At 37.4% G+C, this 23,726-nt stretch overlaps 1 protein-coding gene across 1 annotated transcript in view; it reads right to left on the bottom strand.

The window, feature by feature from the left end:
* Positions 1-2,719: 2,719 nt before the first annotated feature.
* The window catches only part of ITFG1 (integrin alpha FG-GAP repeat containing 1), a 198,166-nt gene continuing 177,159 nt past the window's right edge, over positions 2,720-23,726 (bottom strand). The window contains exons 15-18 of the mRNA XM_039503755.1: positions 16,405-16,529; positions 15,296-15,378; positions 6,806-6,923; positions 2,720-4,054 (exon numbers count right to left, since the gene is read on the bottom strand). Of these exons, the coding sequence (XP_039359689.1) occupies positions 3,995-4,054; positions 6,806-6,923; positions 15,296-15,378; positions 16,405-16,529 (386 nt within the window). The 3' untranslated portion in view covers positions 2,720-3,994. The remainder of the gene's footprint in view (positions 4,055-6,805; positions 6,924-15,295; positions 15,379-16,404; positions 16,530-23,726) is intronic.

Genomic DNA, 23,726 nt, shown 5'->3' with positions numbered 1-23,726 from the left:
TGGCTTGCAGCATCTTTATTACTGGTGATGATGCACAAGAAGTAAAGAAACCATCTTGATTCTTAATCTGTTTGAGTTTGCATTTAGAAAAACATCTCTTTATTTGTCAGCTGTCCTGCAATAGCTAGTGATGAGAAAAAACACAACAAAGATCCCAGGCTTTAAGTAGCCAAACCTAGATAGTGTTTGAAACAATGTCAGAGGCACGCTGAGTAGCAGATTGGCGCCTGTTTATGTTATAAATCACCAATATTCTATAGCCAGTGAACAATTTTTGACCACATTTGAAGTGCTTAGGATATTCTGTTTTTTATGTTAGGCACATACAAAAATAGGTGTTAAGCAGAGAGTTGGAGAGGAGTTGGGAACTTGTTTAGTGATACAGAACTATTTTGTTATCTGGTCTTGTCTGACAGACTATAAGTGGCTTGTTTGAAAGTTCTTAGTGAGATACAGCCCCCAAATATGAGATGTTGGAAAACACAAGGGCCCCGATCTGCTATCACAATGTAAACTTATTTAATGTCATGTTGAAAAAGTTATTCAGTGCAGAGTTAGGAACATCACAATTTAACCAACTTCCTAAGGCTACACTAGGGGGGAGGTCGAACTAAGGTACACAACTTCAGCTACACGAATAGCGTAGCTGAAGTCGAACTACCTTAGTTCGAGTTACTTACCCGTCCTCATGGCGCGGGATCGAAGTCCGTGGCTCCCCCGTCGACTCTGCCACCGCCGTTCGCGGTGGTGGAGTTCCGGAGTCGACGGGAGCGCGTTCGGAGTTCGATATATCTCATCTAGATGAGACGCGATATATCGAACTCCGAGAATTCGATTGCTACCCGCCGATCTGGCGGGTAGTGAAGATGTACCCTCAGTGTCTCAGAGGACTCTGGCAATCCTTAAAAAGTTTGCCAGGCAGTTGGCTGAGCTGCAGTGCCCCACATGCATACTCTGTCACATAAAGCTTTACAGGATCATTACTCTTTGCCTGCATACACATAGCCAGAACTGTGCCTGAGAACAAACATACATTGAGACTTCAGGACAGGTTGATCTCATTAGCGACCAAGAATCCCTTTCTGTTTTACATTGGTTGAGCCAAGTCCATCCTTCTTTATGGTTAAATATCATCCACAGAAAGATACATACTTTTCCTGGTCTGAAGGCAATCATTCCCCTCTCCTCAGTAGAATGTCATGTGTCACTGATTACACATGTGCCTTAGGCACAGAAGGAGCCCAGCTCCTCCTCGGCCCAGCTCATGAAATTTGGGCAATAGTATAGAAACAAAGGTTAGTGTATGGGATCATGTATACTTGGCATCATACTTATTTAAATAATGGTTTAGAGAGATCTACAGATATTTATAAATCCACGTATAAAACTAATAATTGTGGTTAATATTTTTAAAGTGATACATGAAAATTGTATTAGTCCAGCATCTTCTCTAAATTTATAGCCCCAATGAGGAAGAACATGATGTGGAGAAGAAAGGAGGATGGCAGTGGTATAGTCAGTGAACCACTATAGTGGCTTTTCCCAATTTAAGATGTCTTGTAGCTGTAGATCTCTTTACACCATTATAAAAAAAAGTCTTTATCCAAAAATACCACCACCTAGAGGGGAAAATGGGGCAGTAGGCACAATTAGTTGTTGGGGAGAAATTAACTGTGCAGTTGCATTCTGGGAGATGAGAACAATGAAGACTGATATTTATTTCAACAATCATTTGTCAGCTGGCTAGTTGACTGTTTCTGCATAGGTGAGATTTTACATTGAAGAAGCCTCCAGCTAGGATTGTTTACCATGGTTGTGTACCGTGGATGTGTTCTGAAAGTTTATAAACTTTAGAACAAGTTAGAACAAGTTCTCACCACCCAATTACTGTTAAGAGCACTTGGAAATACATGGTCTAATTAGAGTTGCAAACTTGATCTTACTGTTAGTGATGACAATCTTGCTGAAAATTTTTGTTTTGACACCTGCAGTATGGAAAGCCTAAGTAAGGTAATAAACATCTTATTGTAACTTAATGTTTAACAATAAAGCAGTATTTAATGGTTATGATATGTAATACTTACAATGTATTGTTCATTATCATTATAGGGAAAGCTGTATGTTGCAACTAGAATCTGTTGCATAATAAAGCTTTTATTAGAAAAGCTTCTAGTCTGTTTATAAATAAAATTTTAAAAACATAATCTGAGTATAAAGTGATGCAATGTTGGATTATTGAGTGTGCAAAATATCCTGAAACAAAATCTAAGAGAGGCATAAAACTGAGTCATTCAACTCATTGAGATGTTCACTAAGAAACTGACCAGTACAGGTGGGAGATGTCCAATTACTTTATATATACACATACACAAGTAGCTGGTACCAGTGAAAGCTTCACAGATTGGTAGAAGTGTATCATGGACAGTTCTCCTCCTCTTATATTAGAGCTCATTTTTAAGTCTCACGACAGTGACAGAATTAAATTATTCTAACTATGATTTACGATGGACATAATCAGTTTAACTTACCAACCCTGTTTTCCTCTTCTGGTCCTCTACTAACAGCTCAATGTTGACAGGTGAATATAGTATCAGAGATTAATGGATGACAACAGGTTATGGGGCAGTGACCACTCGCACAGTGAAACAGACCAACAAGGCTATAATATAAAGATAGCACCAACAAATAATATTTGCTTGCACTTAAGCAACAAACATGCTTGATTTAATAAACATTTATTATGAATGCACATTAAGAGATTTAAATACACAGTGAATCATGTAAATGCAAACCATTTTAAGAACAAAGGAAAACTGTATTACATAAAACAAAAGCATGATGGTTCTCAGGGACTATGTATTACCATTGCTACAGTGTAATCTGGATGATGGAAAGCTATTGACCATTTTGAATATACATAACTGAGCTTCTCTTCAGACATGATCATCACTCTTGTCCTACAGAATGTGGGGTCAGTAGCACAACATGCTCTCATGTAAGAAGTTTATATCAAGGACTTTATATGAACCATAGAATACCTCAGCCCTTTGGGATGGAAACAGGCAGGCCAAACATAGGACTCACCACCAGTCTCCCTTATAAGTTTTTCTTTAAGCTTCTCCCCAAGACAATCAAATTCCATTCATAATTTTGATGGCCATTTGTTTTAATAATTAAATTTTAAGTTTAGTCACATTGATATGCATCAATACTCAAGCAAAATTCTTCTGATCCCATCCATTCTTGGAAGGCATAATTTTTACATAGTTTGGATTATGATGATTAATTTCAGTATAAACTTAGATTTTATTTATTTTTTTAAAATTTGAATGGTTCATGCCTAGAACTAATATACATCAACAGTACAGATGTCCGATGATTGGTTATTTGGCTATTAGCTTTGTAGATTTATTTTAGTCATTCAGTAAATAAATTCTCATCTAACTATTGCATGAAAGGACTAAAAGGAAAAGATCTAGACACTTTAGATCAAACACCCCGAGAGCACAGTTATAGTAATTGATGTAAAATGTCTCATCTGATAATCTGCATTAGGTTCATTTACAGAAATATAATTTATATTGCAGAAATATATAAATGACAAGACCAATTCAACTGGCACTAAAGGATTCTTCTCACTGAAATACTAACTTTATTTACACCTGACTTCTTTTCCATCAAATGTTGTACTAGAAGAAGTGGCAGTATGTAAACATTGGAACACATGCAATATGATCCCTTACTAAGAAAAATAAATTGACAGCGTTGTTAAATAAAGGCCAATAACTGCCAGTATATACAAACTGTTTACTGAAAGCTCATATTGAGACATTCAGGTCTGATTTTAGTGCTTTTCAAATAAATACCAAAGAATGCAACATTTACAAATAACACACTAACAATACCCCACCTCTCCCGATCTCCTTTACAAATTGGAATTTCGTATTTTGATTAAGCAAATGAATAGCAGCTTCTTCATAGATCTTAAGGCATGTTACATAGCATCAAAATGGAACCGATGGGCTTCTTGTCGTTTCTCTCTGTCATCTGCTTTCTGAAAAATAAACCATAACACTTTACAGAATACAAGAGACAGTATAGCACATACCTTGCATTCTAATAGAAAATTAGTTATCAAATGCCACAGAATGGCTGTTTTTTCAACTTGGTCATTCAACAGAAGACAAAATCTAACTAAGTGCCTCAACAATTACACCTTTCCCTCGATATAATGCTGTCCTTGGGAGCCAAAATGTCTTACCGCTTTATAGGTGAAACCGCATTATATTGAACTTGATTTGATCCGCTGGAGCGTGCAGCCCCTCCCCCACGGAGCGCTGCTTTACCGTGTTATGTCTGAATTCGTGTTATATCGGGTGGCGTTATATTGGGGTAGAGGTGTAATACTACAGAGGTGTCAGTTAATAATAGCAATAATCTGCTCCAAATTGGCTGCTGCCGTTAATGACAAGATGTTTTAGTATTAATCACCTAATGCTTTGGGTTATTTTAATTAATTTTTTTTCAAGGATTATTGCTTAAGTAGTTAAATGAAAAATGCTTCTTACTGCACTTTTATGTCATCTGCATTGTAAAAGAAGATCAATATGGTGAATTGGCTCTGAAGCAACCATACATCGTCCCAGCTCTGTTGTAATTTAAGAACTAGGTTTTCTTAAAATTACTGTTAACAGAACCAAAACTGAAAAATTTGGCAAAAGGGACAGTAAGATTGTAGCAATTCAACCAATACTAGCATTAAGAACTGCAGATGAAAAATTGGGGCTCCACTTTGTGGGCACATGCATGTGTATGAACAGTGAACAACTGGGAAGATATATACATTTCTTTCCTTATTTGGGTGCTATACATGCAGAACTGTCAAAACAACAGTGTTACTGACATGTGTGTGTTTGGATAAATAAGGAGAGTATTCAGCTTGTACCTGTATCTGTATGGTCTCTAGTTACATGTAGTAATTTTCCATGTATTTTATTTCCTCTCTCCAGTCCAGAATATCTTGCCTATGCACTTTTTTCCAGAGTTTACTAATGTTGGATGAATTTTATTGGGAACTGAGATTAGCCTTATGTGAGAAATAAACTGTTTGTCTGCAGCTACAGAGTCCTAATAGCATTTCTAACATATATATGAGCAAGCAATGAATCGCTCTGTCAATTTATCTGACTTGCACAATTCTTCTTGCTTGCTACTTGCAGCTAATACTCTTTATAAAAAAAAAAAAAAAGTGAGTAAAATATTGTTATTGTTTGTCACCATCATGACATAGGCATGTGCCTGAGCTGGTAACCTTTCACAACAATTTTACCCGGGTATCTACGCTATATCTACCTCATTTCTATAATGAAAGCTAGGTTGTGGGAAACATGATACCACCTGCTTTGGTTCCATTCCAAAGATTTCCTTGTTAGAGACCACACAAGTGTACAATGGGGCACCTTGTTGGGTTGTGTTCTACTGGATTTTGCTGTTTTAGTCTTCTGTGACGGGCTTACAGTTCTCAGTGTAGTTAAAGCCCCCCCACTTTAAAAACAATTTCCATTCAGTTGTGTTCTCGCTTTCAGGCATTCTGAAAGTGTTAAAGACGATTTCTGAATTGACAATAATAATACTAATAGTTAACTTTTAAAGTGCTGTCTATGTAAATTGATTAACCATCACATTATTCCTATGTGGTATCATGATCACTATACAGATGGGGAAACCAAATCAGAGTGTCTGAGTGATTTGCTCAAAGGTCACACAGCAGGGCAAAGGGAAGATTAGAACTCAGGAGTTCCAGGATCCTTGCTCATCTGACATCTATCTGAATGTTTAACTGGCCTTTTTGTTCACAAACACTGCCAGGCATACCAAGTCAAAAATGCAATAATTTTATTTGACAGCTGTAATTATGGTATGCTAGGTAGTAGCACTTATTGGCCTTCCTGACAGTTGAATATTATTGTGAACTGAGAGTGGTTAAGAAAAATGGGAACACTTTTCTTTTGTGACATGAAAGAGCCCTCTCAGAATGCTTCTTCAAATCAATGAATTTCTATACGCTGTAGTGTATTTCAGCTATATTCAACAAAACAGCCAATATGTCCATGATAAAATCACAAACAGTCTTAAATGTTAGTCAGTGAAGATACAAAATGACAAGGAACATTTTCCTTCTGTCTGAACTACCAGCGGAACTGAAGAAGGGTAAGCTGGGTGTTTACATTTAATTTTATTTCCAGACTCTCATTATTCCTTTAAACTCTGATCAAAAGCTGAGAGTGCAAGATGTCCAATATATTCATTCTGGATATGAACTAGAGTGACCAGGTGTCCCAATTTTATAGGGACAGCCCTGATATTCAGACCTTTGTCTTATATAGGTGCCTATTACCCCTGATCCCTGTCATGATTTTTCACACTTGCTGTCTGGTCACCCTAATATGAACTGAAAATTTTCCATTTAGTTATGAATTATGGTTTTCCCTGAACTATCAAAACTTACCAGTTATTGCCAAATTTCCATTTTTACGACTCAGAATTAAAACTAAATACTAAATATTTGTTTCTAAGGTTTCAATAAATCCTAAATTATCCTAATTTTGTGGTGAATAATGAAGTCTGATACCTTTCAGGCATGAGAGGATTATTATAGATTAATTTAGTAAAGCCCCCCCACAAAACATTTCAAATTGAAAAACTATTCAAAACAACACAGCATAGTGCATATATTAAAATATTAGGAAGTTTAAAGTATTGTAAGGATACATCTAGAAAATAATTTCTACTTAATTAAGCTTACCTTTTCTTGCCAGTGCAATATGCCAATTATTGCTAAGATAAAAACGCAGACACCAATTAGGGCTATAGCTGTGAGCAGCACAATGTTACTTGGGGTCAGGTACAGCTTGGCACTCCAGCTACAGAGAAGAGAAAAAGCAAAAGGAAACCGCAGTAACTCTTCATTAGGAAAAAGAGTAGATTCAATAGAGATTATGTTTACAAAAATATAAAGGTAGTAAGGTGACCCATGACTTGGTCTTCAAAAGCCAGGGGCTTTACTGAAAGACCTACCCTAATAATGTTTACCTACAAATACAGGGTTTAATATAATTGCCATTTCCAAGTAATGCCATCTCTAAGCTTAGTTTCTATTGAACTACTCACAAAAGGGCCCTGGGTAGCCTCAGGGACTGACTTTTTCATTAAGGCACTCCCCCTAATGTGGCACTCCTTTTGGAGTGGGAAGGAGCAAAATAAAATGCACAGGATAAGCCTCCAAAAAAAAAAACGTGCCCGAGACTTAGGTGAAGGGAAAAGAGCAGAGAAACAGTCCACCTGGCATGCTACCTCTTTTGCCAAGAAAGCCCCTTTGCTCAACACAGCACTGCAGGGGACATGGGGAGCAATCATTGTACATTTCCATCAGTCATCTGCATATCTACACTCTTCAGAAATTAATGCTGCATTAGGTTCCTCTCTGTGCCTGCATAAGCTTCAGAACCCACTGTGCAGGCATGGCAAGGACAGCCAATGACAGCTATGCTTCCAGGGAAAAACAGAGGCCAGGCAGCATCATGGAGGGTCATCACACTGTAGAGTAGTGCTTCATTTCCTTGTAGATAGAGAAATGGGGGTTCCACAGGGTACGGATGCCTTGCTTCCTGTCTCCTCCACAAAAACCCTGCACTTGGAGGGGAAATTTATAAAGAAGTCTGCCTGACAAACTCTGTGGAGTTTCCTAAGTGCTCTTGGTTTTACTCCATCAGGAAATAATGTGGCCTTAAATCAGGTTATAACAGGGCATTTCTATGAGATACAGAGATAGCAACAATTTCAGTATTTGTAACAAACATCTTTGCATATCCCATACTATTAGAGTGTATTAAGAGACAAAGTGGCATAGTCTCTCTAATCTGTTTTATTCCACTTTTTTGTGCTTGGGTATTCATAACAATTGATTTTAAAACATGTAGTAGGACCTTATGCACAGTACACTACAGACTATGAAACTGGAAAGATTTTTCACATCAGAATAATTTTTACCGTTGATAATAAAAGAGTTTAGGACCCAGAAAGCTTACTCCTGAGCTGTAGCATATTTCTGAGCCATTAAAGACTATGTTCGAAAATATAGTTTTATTGGTTTCATATACATCAGATGTGCCAGTGTGATATGGTGTTTTATGAAGACCAGCCCTATTGATCATAGGGAGTTAATCAACAAGATGTCAATACAGTCACATAAGGCTGTAAGACAACTAATGCCAATCAAATGTCACCTCATTCTTTCCTTGAAGTACAAATTTTTTGATATTGATTTTACTTAAGTATTTCAGCAAAATTAGCTGCAAGTGCCTCATTTGAGGTGATGAGATATAATGTTTTCAACCTGCAAACATAAAAATGTTAGCATTTTAGAGAACTGACATATTAGGCACAATCTACAGAATTTCTGTAAAAATAGATGGATTCACAAGGAACTGCATCCCTCCCTATCCTGCAGCTCTCCAGCACCTTCCCCTTAGGGGACAATTTATCAGCCTCCCTGATGCCTTCTTCTGACTTTGTCTATGGGAGGGGTGATCTGGGCTTGCAATGTAAAGTCCATGTCTGCAGTATGCTTAGCTTAAGTAGTTCATTTCCTGCATGTCCAAATATTAACTCAAAACCCTCTGAGCTATAGCTCCTTGAATCCAAAAATCTCAAGGCACTTTACAGCCATTACTTTAGCCTCATGCCTTTTTTACCTACGAACTGAGGCACAGATTTGTTAAGTTTTTGTAACTTTAACTAATACTTGGATCTTTTTAAAATATTTAAGGTATTTTGAAGAAAGATAAATTCAAGTCCATCACAAGTTTGTCATATTTTCAAATAGGAATAATTCACCTTTAAAGCTCACATCATTTTAAACATTCAGCTCAAACGTTGTGACCAAAGAACACTCTGCGATTCAGGCCTCATCTGCTTTAAACTCCAGTGGCAAAATCTTGTAACATACGTATTACTGCTTATCTCTTGTTACATATGTTTAAAAATACAGCATTTTTTGTTTCTTTTAAATATTACATGATTGTTGCATGCAATAGTTCTGAGCATATCTTATTTTTTAAGTGACTTGCTCAAAGGCATATAGTCAGTCAGTGCCAAAAACTGGGATTATAATCCATGAGTCTTGACTCCTTGTCCCCTGCTTTAACCTAGACATACAGTCTCTATGTAGAAGCAGCAAAGAATCCTGTGGCACCTTATAGACTAACAGATGTTTTAATGGCCCTGTTCCCCATCCTCCCTGATTGATCTAACCTCGTTATCTCTAGCTTGCTTCTTGCTTGCTTATATATACACACCTGCCCCTGGAAATTTCCACTGCTTGCATCCGAAGAAGTGGGTATTCACCCACGAAAGCTCATGCTGCAAAACATCTGTTAGTCTATAAGGTGCCACAGGATTCTTTGCTGCTTCTACAGAACCAGACTAACATGGCTACCCCTCTGATACTAGTCTCTATGTAACAAATACTGCATAAAGAATCAAAGGCAACTTTTTCTCTCTCATGTTTAGAGAACTGTTGTGTTTTCATTTAAAAGTTTAAAGTTAAGATTCTTCTAACAAGCAGCAATTACATTTGGATTAAATCAAAATTTATTGACTAACGAGGTCAGTCTCTGTAGTCAATAAATCTTGAAATAGACTGAAAAATGAAATCAATTTATAAATAAATTTGGAGAAAACATTCCTTCAGAAACACAAGGAGGGAAATAAAAGTGCCTAAGAGGTTGGTTGTAGCTGAAAGTGGTACAATAGAATCTGTACAAATATCAATGGCAGTGAGAGTGCACAGAAAATTAATTATTGCTAATTTGAAGAACAGTACACTTGTAGTATTTGCAAAGTACACTTTGTCAATGAGATTTTATTTTTAAACAGGATTCCTAATATGTTTACAATTTTTGTATTTGGAGATGCATGCATGTATTTTTGGCATGGGTGACTAAGTGCTGGCCACAGCCCCAGTTCAGCAAAGTACTTAAGAATGTGTCAAATTTTAAGCATGTCAATAGATTAAAACATTTTAAGGCGGGAAAAGATTATACCATCATCATCTTCTAATCTGCTTCATTCATAACATAGTCAACAGAATTTCACCCAGTAATTCCTGCATCAATTTCTGTTTGCACTAGAGTGTAATAATCTTTTAGAAAAATATTTAAGTGTACTGTAAGGCAGTCTGTCTTTCTAAAGAGTAATGGTCTGTCCCACTGAGAAGTTAGGGGCTTTATGTAGAAATCACTGGGGAAGTTCTATCACCTGTGTTATACAGGCAGTAATGGCCCCTTCTGGCTTTAAAAAGCTATGAATCCTTCCAGACCTTCTCACATGCTTAAACTTAGACAAGTGCTTAAGTACCTTGCTGAACTGAGGTCTATTTGCATAAATTGCTCAATATTCTCCCATTTGGAGTATTAAAATGAGCACCTATGTAAGTCTACATAGAGAGGTTAATTGAGTTGCCCGAAGTCACCAGCAGGACAATGCCAGAGCTGGTAATGAAACTCAGCTCTTCTGAGTCCCAGTCCAGTTATCTATTAGGTCCCACTGAATTGAGTCAAGAAGCAAGTAATTTACCTGACTTCTTATTCTGGCACCATTTGTAGGCTAGCCAGTAAGAATCAACCAATTTTAAAATAGCTTCTAAAGTAGTTTATAAAATTAAGGAGAGGGCCAAATAGATCATAGGGTTATCCTTGAGGAAACCCCATGGTCCAGTTACACATTTTTTTTTAAATAGATTGGGTTCCCTGACCACTCAATTAAAAATTTAAGTCAGTCAAATCTGCTAATATACAATGAATATTTGTTATCTATAGAAGTATAGATAGAAAGAAAAATGGATCTTTTAATACTTGAAGTACACACAGGCCTAATGCCACTCACCCCATCCAAACACCCAGAACTAAGGGGAGGTTCAGATCCAGAGCTGAACATATGGCTTATGCCTATCTCAGATTTGAACTCTTGGTGTGAGGGGACTTCAACCTATTTTTAATGCTAGGAATGCAGCACATGTAAGGCCAAATTTCCAAAACAGGGTACAACTGGTTGGCCTACCCAAGACATGCACACTCCCACTGTGGCTTAAAAAAAAGAAAGTACAACTGTGGGTGTAAACAAACAAATGTGGTAATAGGGTAGCTAGACTCTCAGTTCCTGCACTTGCAGTGGGCCTGTTTGTGGTGCACACATGGGGTTTTGCAAGTGCACAGATTTAACTTTAAAGCCTTATGAGGATGATTACGTATCAGTCAGCACTGTTCTATATTTTACTGCTGATTAATGAAACTACTCTGGAAGTGAGGGTGACTCCTGAGTAGCAACCTTTCCCTCCGGGATTTGACCTGTCTGTTCTCAATTCATTGTGCTTAGCTCTGAAATTTTGGCCCTTGGCCCTTAAAAATGTTTTGTCTTTAAGAGACAGGGAAGGGAGCTTTTATTATGGAGAAGGATTAGGGAGAAGAGTCTGATGACAAGGGTCAAATTTGGCAGAAAAAGGGGATGTTAAGGTCCACTCACAATTGCAGAATAGCTGGATGTTTCAGCAAAATTGATCATCAGTGAAATAGTAAAGTTTAAGCATATAAATCTTCATTAAGATTCAAAGTTAAAACCCCATTGAGATGAATTAAGCAGTTCTCTCTAAAGTGGTACTGTTCAGTTTGACTGGCTGCAGACTTGAGAGAACAGACCATTTTGTCCTGATAATTTGTATATTTGAAGAGAATAGAGAATTCATTCCTTAGGCAAGTTCTTCCTATTTTATTATGTTACTGGAGGAAAGAATCAATTCTGTCAATAGAAGAATGGATTAATATCCTTAATGCCTGTTTATCATTGGAAAAGGCTATTCACAGAGAACGAAGATTTACTGGGACTACTGAGAAAATGTGGAAGTACTGCTTGAGGATTTAAGGAATCTGAAAAGGACTTAAATACAAATTTTGGGATTGCACCCATATTCTTCTCTAGGATGTAGAAAGAAGAATTGATTTTTTTTAAAGGGGTTTCTTTCCCATTTAGGAATATCAGTGTGTAAAGTCTAGTCTTCCCTTATTCATTGATGTGTCAGAGCAGCTGCATTGTGTGCACTCCCACCTTAACTGAAAGCAAAAGTACAGAGTGATGTGCTTGAATCTGTATGTTTAAATCTGTAATAAACACTTCCTTTCTCTGAAATGTCAGTCACTGAAGTTATATATGAAAATTTTAAACAGCCTGACTAAAAGCCTCTTTTCTCTTGACACATGACATCACTTCACTCATTTTTCTCATCATCAAAACCTGCAGTCATGGGGTGTGACTGGAGCTCGAGAAGACATTCCCAAGCTGTCTTTACTTTAGCTATCTCGGATCCCGGAGCAGTTAAGTCCACACAGAATCTTGGTTAATTACTCATAGGGCTAGTCTGCACTAAAGCACATGCTGGTGCAGCTTCAGTGCTTTGGGACGTCAGGTAGCTAGATTAAAGCTAGCTCAGGTATGTCAACTTGAGCTGCAATCATGCCCTTTAAATGCAAACTAGACACAATCTTAGGAAATGTCTATGTGTAGTGAAAGTTTTCAATATGTATATTTCTCCTGTTTTCACTAATCTCCAATTTTGGGTTCCGCCTATTGTCATTCTACAGTGTCCATATCTGCATGTGTTTCCTATATGAGAAAACTAAACCCAATAATTTGAAAACAAGAGGATTTAGAGAGATTTCTGTACAGGGGTACTTTTAAAATACATAAGGCTAGAACATTAAATCTTAAGGCTCATGTTATTCTTGTGCTTAATTGCTAATGCAACATAGTTTATATAAAAGTGATGTCACGTCTCATCTCTTCTCATATTTGATTCTACAGTAAACTTTTAATGCTGAAATTGTGATATAAGAATAATTTTATTATATATAAAATTGACTTCACTTCAAGAGCAAGCAGAAGAGAAAGCAAGAATGTGACTAATAAAGTCTTTATTATGACTAGGGGTCTACCAAATTCGCAGCTGTGAAAAATCACATCATGGAACGTAAAATCTGGTCTCTGGCTGCCCAGCTCTGAAGGCAGACTGGAGAACAGCTGTTGCTGGCCGGGTGCCCAGCTCTGAAGGCAGCGCTGTGGCCAGCAGCAGCGGAGAAGTAAGAGTGGCATGATATGGCCACCACCAGCTGCTGCTCTCCACTCTTCAGTACTGCTGCTGCTGCTGGCGGCTTTGCTGCCCGCAGAGCTGGACGCCCGGGCAGCAGCCGCAGGTTTCCCACCGCTAAGCTTCAGGCAGCGCCACAGTCGGCAGCAGCAGCGGAGAAGCAATGATGCGAATACCACAACCCCCTAATAGGCTTGCAACCCCTTTTTGGGTTAGGGCCCCAGTCTGAGAAACGCTGTGGAGAAATCACACATTTTTCATGGGTTGGTCATGGTATAAATAGCAAATTTTGCGGATGTGTTACACATCTGCGAAATGTGCTATTTATGCCATGACCAATCTGCGAAAAATGTGTGATTTCGCCCCGATTTAAGCAGACCCCTAATTATGACAGATATATTCAATAACAGCAAAAGTGGCACAGAAAAGTGCTGGCCAAGTCCATATTTTTGGTATAAATGTTTTTATTCTAAATTGATTTCAGTATGAAAGTCCTCCTTTAAGGAACCCTCTAACCCCTAGCTACAGCAAAATACATATATCCATGGCAACACACACCATGTGTTGAAGGGCTGAATAGAAACCTTTGTATCTAACTGGACACACTGAATGTATATCTGATGAAACAAAAAAAAGTCTATTTTTCCCATGACCATGCTTTCTACTTGGTCAAAAAGAAAGTTGGCAGGTATGTTTTCATTTATAGGAATATACTTAATGTATGCTCACTGTAAATATATAAAATGTTTATGCAAATACCTGTATGTTCAATAATTTGAAGAGAAAATACCAATATTACCATAGTGTGAAATGTGCAATATATTTTAAATATGACTGTCTTGATCTGCAGAAAGAAATAAAGCTGCCTGCTTATTTACAAGACTCTCTCATACAGATGAGGGAATATGTAAACATATTCCACATAAACATGTATACATATACATATTCTCTCTCCATCCGCTTCCTCCCCCACAATTTAGCTATGGTCACAAATGACACATCTATAATATACCAAGTATGACACACTGACAATATCCTGTAATAGCCTGAACAAACTTTACGGAATTAAGATAAAGTTTATTGAATTGTTAAACCTGACTGAACTAGGGTCAATACTTTGGGGTACATTGTATTAAAAAATGCAATTGTGTGTTATTGGGACAGTGTAGTAGGGAAGGGGGGGATGCTAATGTACTTCCTCCGTTATCAACCCTTTGAAGCCATTCAACTGGAGAAATCTGCACATACTAGTTCAAACTGGAATCTCCAGGGACCAGACAAAGCAAGGTTTTTTGGACAAATAGCCTGGTTTTAAATTGGCTTAGGGTCTTCTACCTGATACAGCAAATGGACGGATCTCTGGTCCATGGAGGGCTCCAATCCTTTGGGGAGGGTTGGAAGGACAGGGCCTCCTGAGGCCTCATAAGACTGAGTGCTTGTTCTGAGCTGAAGCTGTGATTAACTTGTAACCACAAGGAATCTCCCTTATGTGGGGTCTGAAGGACAGTTCCTGCCAGAATCCAAGTTAGGATTGGGGTTAACTCTGGTAAGCTTATTAGCACACATATAGGTTATTTTATTGTTTTCAGTGTGGAATGCTTTTTACCTTAAGAATAAAGTAGGCTTGCATAGGAAGTGTTGTGAGGCGCCTTATAACTGTAACAATTACAGCTATCAGTCTCTGCAGAGAAAGCAGACCGGCATACCTGGGCAGCCTGTCTCTGCTGGGAATGACACAGTGAAGGCACGGAATGGTGCAGCCTGGAAATGCTATGGTCAAAAGAGAGAGAGAAACATGCCTCCACCCAAGAGAGATGACAACTGGAGTGTCTGGAAACTAGAGTGTCTGCCCTTGATGGACAATAGAGGGGGAACACAGTTGCAATTGCCCTGAACAGACACACCAAGTTCTGAATATGCTGATCTGCTCTTCAGATAATCAAATGTAACTAGCTACACATGAAAAGAAAAGGCCTTTTCTGTTAGCATTTTTATCAATTAATTATTCTATAATCATTCCACCATCATTGGAATGACACACAATTACAGTTCTGCATCCATAGTATCATTTGCAAAATCTACTTCAAACAATGATATTACCTTCGAGGAACGTTGTGTGGATATGGAATGACTATAAGTTGGGAGTTCGGGATGATAGCTGTCCATTCCTGTTTTCTTATGGACTGAAAAAAGAAATGAAGGTATGTCCACTTCTTACAAATTAATACATATTTTAAATATACTGAACTTTTCTGATTAATGTTATACAAGAAAAAACAAAACGCTCAAAGCATTAATTTTCTGGGAGACAGGAAAGAATAGTGATAATTCTCTAACATTAATATAAAGATTTTTTTATACTGAAAGATCCCAAAGCAATTTACAAACTGAATAAAAACGATATATAAGGATCGCTTCATCCACTACTGAAATACCACAATCTCTGAGGTAAAACATGGCAGTGTTTAAAAAGTGCACATTAGTATTGCAGTTTAGAGCAGGAAGTGAAGAATACTATATCCAACTGATTCAGTAGGGAAGTTTTATATAGGCAGAATTTAATTATCCAAATGTAGTCAGGAGACTGGAGTAAACAATCTATTTTTAAAAATAGCATTGAGAGACCTTTCATCACCACAAATTGTCAGGATCATGGTTTTACATTTCCTCTGAAGGAAGGTTCCTCCAGCAGAACCGTAGGAGTACAATACCAACTCAGAGGGAAGTAGGTGATTCAACAGGTGACAGACATTGTTTTCCTGCCCTACTTTGGAATTCTTTGGTGTTTCCCAGCCAAGTACTGAACCATGTGGGCCTCATCCACCTGGGGAGATCTGATGGGATTACAGTATAAATGAGTGCGGTTGCTGGCATAATAATTGGATTCTTAGAGCAAACTGAAATGTTATTAATATAAACCAGCTCTGTATTTCTATGCAAATAGCACACAAATGCATACTTCTGTGTTTTTCTCATGAGTGATATTTTTGTTTTATTGTTTACTTCAGAGGCTAATGAGTGATACTATATGATGGAGAAAATGAACACAAAGTAGTCTTCAGCAAACCATTTTCAATACCCACGAAAAACGTTTCTTTATAATTCTGACTTCTGAAAGAGAGCAGTCCTAAGAACACCACCCCCCAAAGCTTCACTGGGCAAGGAAAATACTCGAAAAAATAGTTTCCCCATGGTAAATCTCAACTTACCTTTTCTCCTAAAGGACGAGGAATGCCAACAGATAAGTGATCAAGGAAATTAGCACTGCGTCCCAAACCTAGCACATTGTAAGGCAACTGGAGAGCGAAATGAGCTGACTGGCTAAGTTGTCCAGCTAGAATTTAATTTAAAAAAGAAGCTGTAGTGAATCTACTTCTTAAGACTTTCATCACAACGTGTTTTGCCTGCAGCAATAATAATGTTTGAAAATTATAAGTAAACAATACAATTATCTGTTCTTAAGTGACAGATCCTGCATTTCCAAATAATCTGTGGACATTCAACAAGAAGAATAAATTTATTCCACTAACAATTTCAGAACTAGGTACCAAACTGTAGACCAAATTTTCCTCTGATTTAAACCTGAGTTATATTAATTGCAAGCCAGGGCAGAAATTGGCTTCACTGATAACAGATAATTATAAACAACTGAAAACAAAGAGATGTTTTCTATTAAGTGAAAGCAGGAAAAGGATACACATTTTTCTTAGCTAGCTTTAGATACATTAACAACATATGATCTCCAGATATATTACTTACTGCATTTTAGCAAAATCTCTTACCATCTTTATCTTCTACAAACACTTCTACAGCATATATTAACTTGAATCCAGTGCGGATCCTTTGTTTTCTAAAAAGCCCCTTATTAAAGGATTTGTTTCTTGTTGTCATAACAGGAACAAGATAAACATTAAAACCACTTCAGCTCTTCACCAGGATAACAGAAATAATTTCAACCTGGAGGAGGGGACTGGCTGGTGACAACATGAGGTAAGTTTTCAAAGTGGTGAGAAGTAGTAGTTTTAACAATTTTTTTTTAAACAAGAATTTGAGTGTCAAATTCTTGCACTGCTTTGACATGCTCTGATAGGTTATATTTTAAATCAAGAATCTCAAATTAAGCAATAAGACAAGACAGGATGTGAATTTTGGGTGCAATAATTCACATCTTGTATGTTAGAGTAGGAGGCTGCAGGCTGAGTTCTGTCTATGCAACTAGGCATGAATTATTATAACATAATTCAATCCCTGCAGTCCTTTCTTAGATAAAAATAAATACACTCCACCACCAAGGGAAGTAATTATTGGCAGGAGGGTAAAACTGAAGAGCAAAGATATCAAGATATTCTGACATGTTTTCTATTTTAATTTTATGGATTCTGAAACTCTATTGACTTTATGACCCTGGAGTGTTTAAAGCCATTGAGCACTTTCATTTTATTTTCAGTTTGTATTGGCCTGTCACTCTGTTTAGCACTGGTTTAGCTGCATCCTTTGTTGACATGAGTTGTCAGCAATATGTAATTTTACTAGAGTGGACAAAGCCTTCATTGCTTATCCTCTGATGGGGCAATGCCTTAAGCCCTGATCTTGCATCAGGTACTGTTGAACTCAACCTTATTACAGAAAAAAATCATAATTCTAAAGCTTAAACTTAAACACATGGATACATTTTTGTGGAAATGAGGGCTTAGAAAGGAACTAAACTATCTTTGAAAAACATGTTTTCAAATAACCAACTAGTCTTGTTTCTGATTTTAGCTCAAAGTACAGCTCAGTTCGTGGGGATGGAGGGGGGAACTGGATCAGAATCTGATTGATTTAAATGAGCTTGGTTTCAATCCAAGGTGTGGAAATTTCACAGGAGCTGTCAAAAGCATTAGAACTGCTCCACTTAAAGGCTGAAGGTAAGTTCAGCCCAAGTCAAGATGCTGAAACACAACATAATTTGTATATGAGCCCAAAGAAGTGAGAAGCCGATTTAAGATACCCACGCCACACTTTTTGCATTTGGGGAAACCAGATTTTTGGGCGACTAAGCTGAGGAGCAGCCACTCTTTACAGTGCGCTCCACATAGCGCCAAGATGACATATCTGCTGGATTTACTGCTGCTTACGGCAGCAACGACTCTGACAGTCACTTCTGAGTTTCTATTTTCTAGCTATGTTCATACGGAAGGTAGAATTCAACAACAGCATGGTACCTAACTGACCTCTGCTGCATGACGGAGAGGGGACAGAGAAGTGTGGTGTTCTGAGACTCACAGGATGGACCCCCAGTTTCCCTGCAGATACGGAATTTCTACCAGTTTGGCCAGGACATCCCTGGCTCCCTTTGCAAGGCTGAAAACCAAATACCTCCATATATCCAGGGTCTTGCATCATATATATTTTCACTTGAAGTTTAACTTTTTCCCCCGTAGGGAGGGTACCATAGGCCCAGTGACTATTGGCTTGAATTGCCAGCTTGCCTTAGAGCTCTTCTGCTTGTAAGGCTTGTATTACATTGTACAAGGAGGTAGGACTGATTAAGCCAGGTGATGACTGCCACAGATGTAAGATGCTAGGGTGTTATGATCTTTTCTTAGGCAGCTGTGTGTTCATGGTTATCATTTCATACAACATGGTTTAGATGTGCAAATGGTGAGTTTAAAAATTATCTTATCTATTATAATGAAACTGCATTTTTGTATTCTTGGTTGGGAATCCCAATTATCAGTCAGGCAGAAATTGCAATTAACTCTACTGTAATAAGGATGAATGAATTATAATATTTATCAAGGATACCACAACACTAAATACAAACAATATTAAAAAAATTTTCCTAAATAAATAAAGTAACCACATATGACATCTTTAATATGACAAATAAATACACAGGCTGAGAAAAAAAAGAAAATGATTATTTTAAATAAATAGATTTTTGGTAAAAGGATTTAATTTCTTTTCAGTCTTAGCTTGTCAGACAGGACTGAAAAATTACAGGCTTTCCCACAAGTGTGGTGTGGGCAGACAATTAATCTTTTAAAAAAGAAAACTTCCTCTTTGGATAAAAGATCCCATGATATAAACTGAGACGATCTGGTTAGTTATCAACCAAACTGGAAAGTCACAGCATAAAGAAGCAAATGAATTACAAAAGTGCATTACAACAGTGAAGATTTTATTATTGGAATACATAATAGCAGCAGTAATGAAAAAATGTCAGGGAATCTGCATCGGATGCAATACAAGTGTCAGACTTGCCATTACATACTGATTTCAACTATGTCTGACTCAGGTCGAAGGATGTGAGAACATAATGGAATGCAGTGACAAATCAATCAAAAACAATTACAGATCTTTCTTATTTAGAGCATAGTTGTGTTCACAAATCTAGGAAGTGGATATTTTTCCAAAACACAAGGCTGGCTAGCTCCATATTTTCAAAGACTCTGGTTTTATCTCAGTATTTTTATACTTGTAAATCCATTGCTTTCAATTAAACAAACTACAGAACAAGCAAAAACATTGATGGTCCTCCACAAAGAGTGTACGTATGGGTGCATAAGAATATCTGTGCTCACAGTGAGTGTTCTAAGGATAACACCACAGTATTAATTATGAATCCCGCTACTTTAAGTCAGTTTGTGGAAAGCCTGGAACTTAAATAAGCTATTTATAGTCTGGAATTTTGATTAATGGCATAGCACTGCAACAATTGCACAACTTCACCATGCGCTTGGTTTGATATTCAGAGCCAGTTCTCTGTTGGGCTGTGAAGGGACAATACCTCACACTGTTCTCTGGTAACACCTCCAACTGACCAAGGAGCAGCACTGACAGGTGGCAGTGAGAAGAGCACCAACCCCTTCTCTGTCAGATGGCAAGAGACCCTTGAGGGGGTGTTAAATGGAAAATAAGGAGATTCGTGGGGCTCTGAGGGCACTTTGAAAGAAATGGAAATCACAGTTTCCTCCAAGAATGTCTTTTCATGTGCCATAGGAATATCAAGTATTGTTGAGGTATACAATATAACCATAATAACATGCCAATTATGGAGACCATTTGGGCTTTTGAAAATTTATTTTTTCCTCTTAGGACTAAGATGCTATAGCCTTGGATGTTAGAAGGTGTTCACTGGGACCATGCACACCTCTCTGCAATAACTACTGTAGAATTAAGATTTTCTTATATTTTGAATAATTTATCTGTAACCTTAGCAAGTCCAAAAACTCAGCAGCGATGTATATCAATCCCTTTTTTCAGAGCAGTGACCTTAATCAGTCTATTCCACTAGTGGAAATAGGCATGAATTATCAGCAACTGTAGATATGACAGTAGTGTATATAATACATATGGAAATTCCTAGGAACTAATGTCAATCAATTTTCACTTTTCATTCTGAAAACTACTGATATATGCTTTTGTGGCTATATTAGCATCTGTATCAGAAATTAACTTCAGTCTACTTTATTCAAGATGGGGAAGTATAGTAACTCCCCAAATGCAGCCTTGAATGTTTTTTTCTCTCCATAAATGTTTACTATTTCAAAGTCCAATGTTGGCACAGCATCCCTATATTTATTCTTTTGGAGCTCCGGTTCTACTATATTTGCTTTCAGTGAGAAAGAGAGGTTTTTCTTCTAGTAATGCATTAAGAAGAGGATCTCTCTTGTAGAGTGTGAGAATGCAGAGGGAGAAAACTGTAAAATCCATAAAGACTGAACAGCTATTTTAGAAGGATATGGAGGAGGAACATTTTGAGACTCAGAATGTGGGTGGTATTATTTATCATTTTGGGACTGAGACACAGATGGATATCTCCAGGAACCAAACCTTTCAGATATCTACTTATAAGTTCATATTTGGACATCAGAGGAGAAAACAATTTTTTCAATTAGCAAACAGGCCAAATACTTTACTCAGTCTCTCTCTCTCTCTGTCTAATTAGAGGGATCTTGCCTTAAAGATGGTATCTAAAGTTTCAGGCATATTAATTCATTGGGGCTGGCAGTTTCTAGTATGATGGTAATATTATTAATACAAATGAAAGAAATAAGAGTTCCAGGGATGGAATTCTCAACTCTCGCATTTAACTGAGGAAGATCCATTTCTAATTTCTATTAAAAACAGGTATAGTATTGTGTTTTATCAAGTTACTTTCTTGGGAACATTATAATGATGTAAAATAAGTCATCATGTATTTCCTGAGATTATATTTGATACTCAAGTGCAGTTCTACTTACTGACATCACTGTTTTTAAATGTGAGGGTAAAGTAAGTGGCTCATCTTGGTTCTTGAAATTTTGTTTGTTAATTTTGCATTTTCGCACCCCCTACATTATTAATTTCTCTTCCCACTTCCAGGCAGAAGTCCCCTTCTTCCCAGCAGGCTCCTACATAATTATAGGGGTGGGGCCAAAAGCAGCTTCCTGTAGAGGTTGCTTATGATGACTTCTGAGATGCCCAAGAGGGAAGGGAGAAGGGCACACTTTGTGGCTTCCTCCTTCCCCAACCCCTCCAAATAACCTGGTGCAATTTGAGGGAAGGCTGGGGAGAAATACTTTGCCAGAGGTAAGACATCACAGGGGCTTATGTTGCAGGATGGACAGGGGTCTTGGCCTCTCTTGGAGTTTCCCTGGCATGTTCCCTGCAGGGATATTTGCTGCCTTGCAAAAGGAGTAGGGGGAATCAACTCCCTAAATAAGTAGATCTTAGAGGATCCATAAAGGTCAGGTGAATCCTATGGAAGGTGGGTGTCTTTGAAATGTCTCCAAGCTCCCCACAACCCTTTCTTCAAGAGCTGCATTGCCAAGAAGCCCCCTACTGCCCTGCTATTCCTGGAGGAGGAGACCTGTAAAGTACAAGTCTGTTAAGTTACTGCTAAGGGTTACAGGAATCATAACAATAGCAGTTAAATTTTCAGATGGAAATGTGATTTTCAAGTTGATGGTGTCCACTGAACTGTGGAGTCATTACAGCAGTCAATAGCTATTCTGATATTTACAATGCTCTCTGACGGATATATATGAACACTTCATTTGTAGATATGCAATTCCCTTTTTCTGGGGTGAGGAAGGAGTAGAGGGTGTTTCTTTTAGTTTGTCTGCAAACTTCACTTCACCTCAGCCAAATCCTTGTTTGTCTGAGCCATATATTAATTTTTGTATTATCTAGTAACAAATCTTACCGGCTGACTAAACCAAAGCATCCATAGATCAATTGGATGCATACACTGTGGATAGTTATATTCTGGAACTAAAAGGGAATGTGTTGTGATGCTGGGAACTCCAACTATTGTGGGTGTAATGTGTGAGCTGAGGTTGGTCTGGATGTTAATACTGCCTGAAACAGTGAGTTTCTTGAATTTTAATGATTGGGGCGATGGGAAATTCACTTGAACAATCTAAAGTCTAAATAAATGAAGTTTTTTAAAATTTGGGAATATTAAAATGTTGTTTTGAAACTAAGGTCTCTTTTTAAACCTCTGGAGAATCCTTTTCTTTATTACAGGTATTTTAGAGCTGCAATGTTTTTCTATAAAAAGGGGACATTAATTTGAGTTAAATAAATTACCTTCTCCTATCCTATTTCAATGTAACAGTCAGTTTTCTACACAAATGTTTTTTAAGCCATAGTATTTCTTTAGTAAGGTATGGCTGTGTTGTAGTATTTTATAAGTTCTCTGAAATGAGACATTTTAAATTATTGTTATTGAATGTCTATAGTCTGCACCACCAGATAATTAAAATATAAAAGCTGAAATATTTAACTGGGATTTATGCTTTCAATCACCTGTTATAAATGTAGATATGTTAAGTGTATTATTAGGCTAAGGAAACAGTCCACTAAATTACATATAAAAGCAAATATTTATTAAGAAAAGTTGTTCACTCTGCGGCTTCTTGTCCAAAGATAACAGAAATTGAAACATTTTACATAAGTCCAATCAGTCACTAAATTGCCATATTCATAATCACCGGAAAATATGCTGACATTGACTTTAATTCCCATTTATTGGGAAAAAGGCAGGAAAATACAGAAAATATACTGAGTTGTTAATTTAAAACATTAGGAAGTCTTTATTATGGCTTTTAACAAATGGAGCTTCCTAATTATAGCCAAATTTTGCCAAAGTTACTCAAAGTTGAGTAGTGTCTTACTCCACAGGTACTCTCACTGCTTTCAGTAGGACTATTCAAGAGGTAAGACACTACTCAACATGAGTAAATGCAGAATCAGGTCTTAAATACACTGCTAAACAAACCCTATTTGCTAACTCTTTCCCTTTCTAATCAGCAAACTATCTTGCCTTTCCTATTGCTTATGTCATAAAACAGAAAACCCTGTAAGACCCAGAATGTACCCTGAATCCTTCCTTCAATCATTCAGGGTTCCAGCTCTGAAGAGGCTGGGAATTCTGTGATCTCAAATAGGATCTTTAAGAGGTTATCACTGAAATAAATCTAAGATCTCACTTTCACTAAGGGCTTGTATATTAATAGAAGATGCACTGGTTTAACTTAGATTATTTTAGTTAAATCAGTGC

This window comes from Mauremys reevesii, linkage group 16 (assembly GCF_016161935.1).
Source record: "Mauremys reevesii isolate NIE-2019 linkage group 16, ASM1616193v1, whole genome shotgun sequence".
NCBI classification, from domain to species: domain Eukaryota; kingdom Metazoa; phylum Chordata; order Testudines; family Geoemydidae; genus Mauremys; species Mauremys reevesii.
This window is presented reverse-complemented; position numbering and strand designations above follow the sequence as displayed.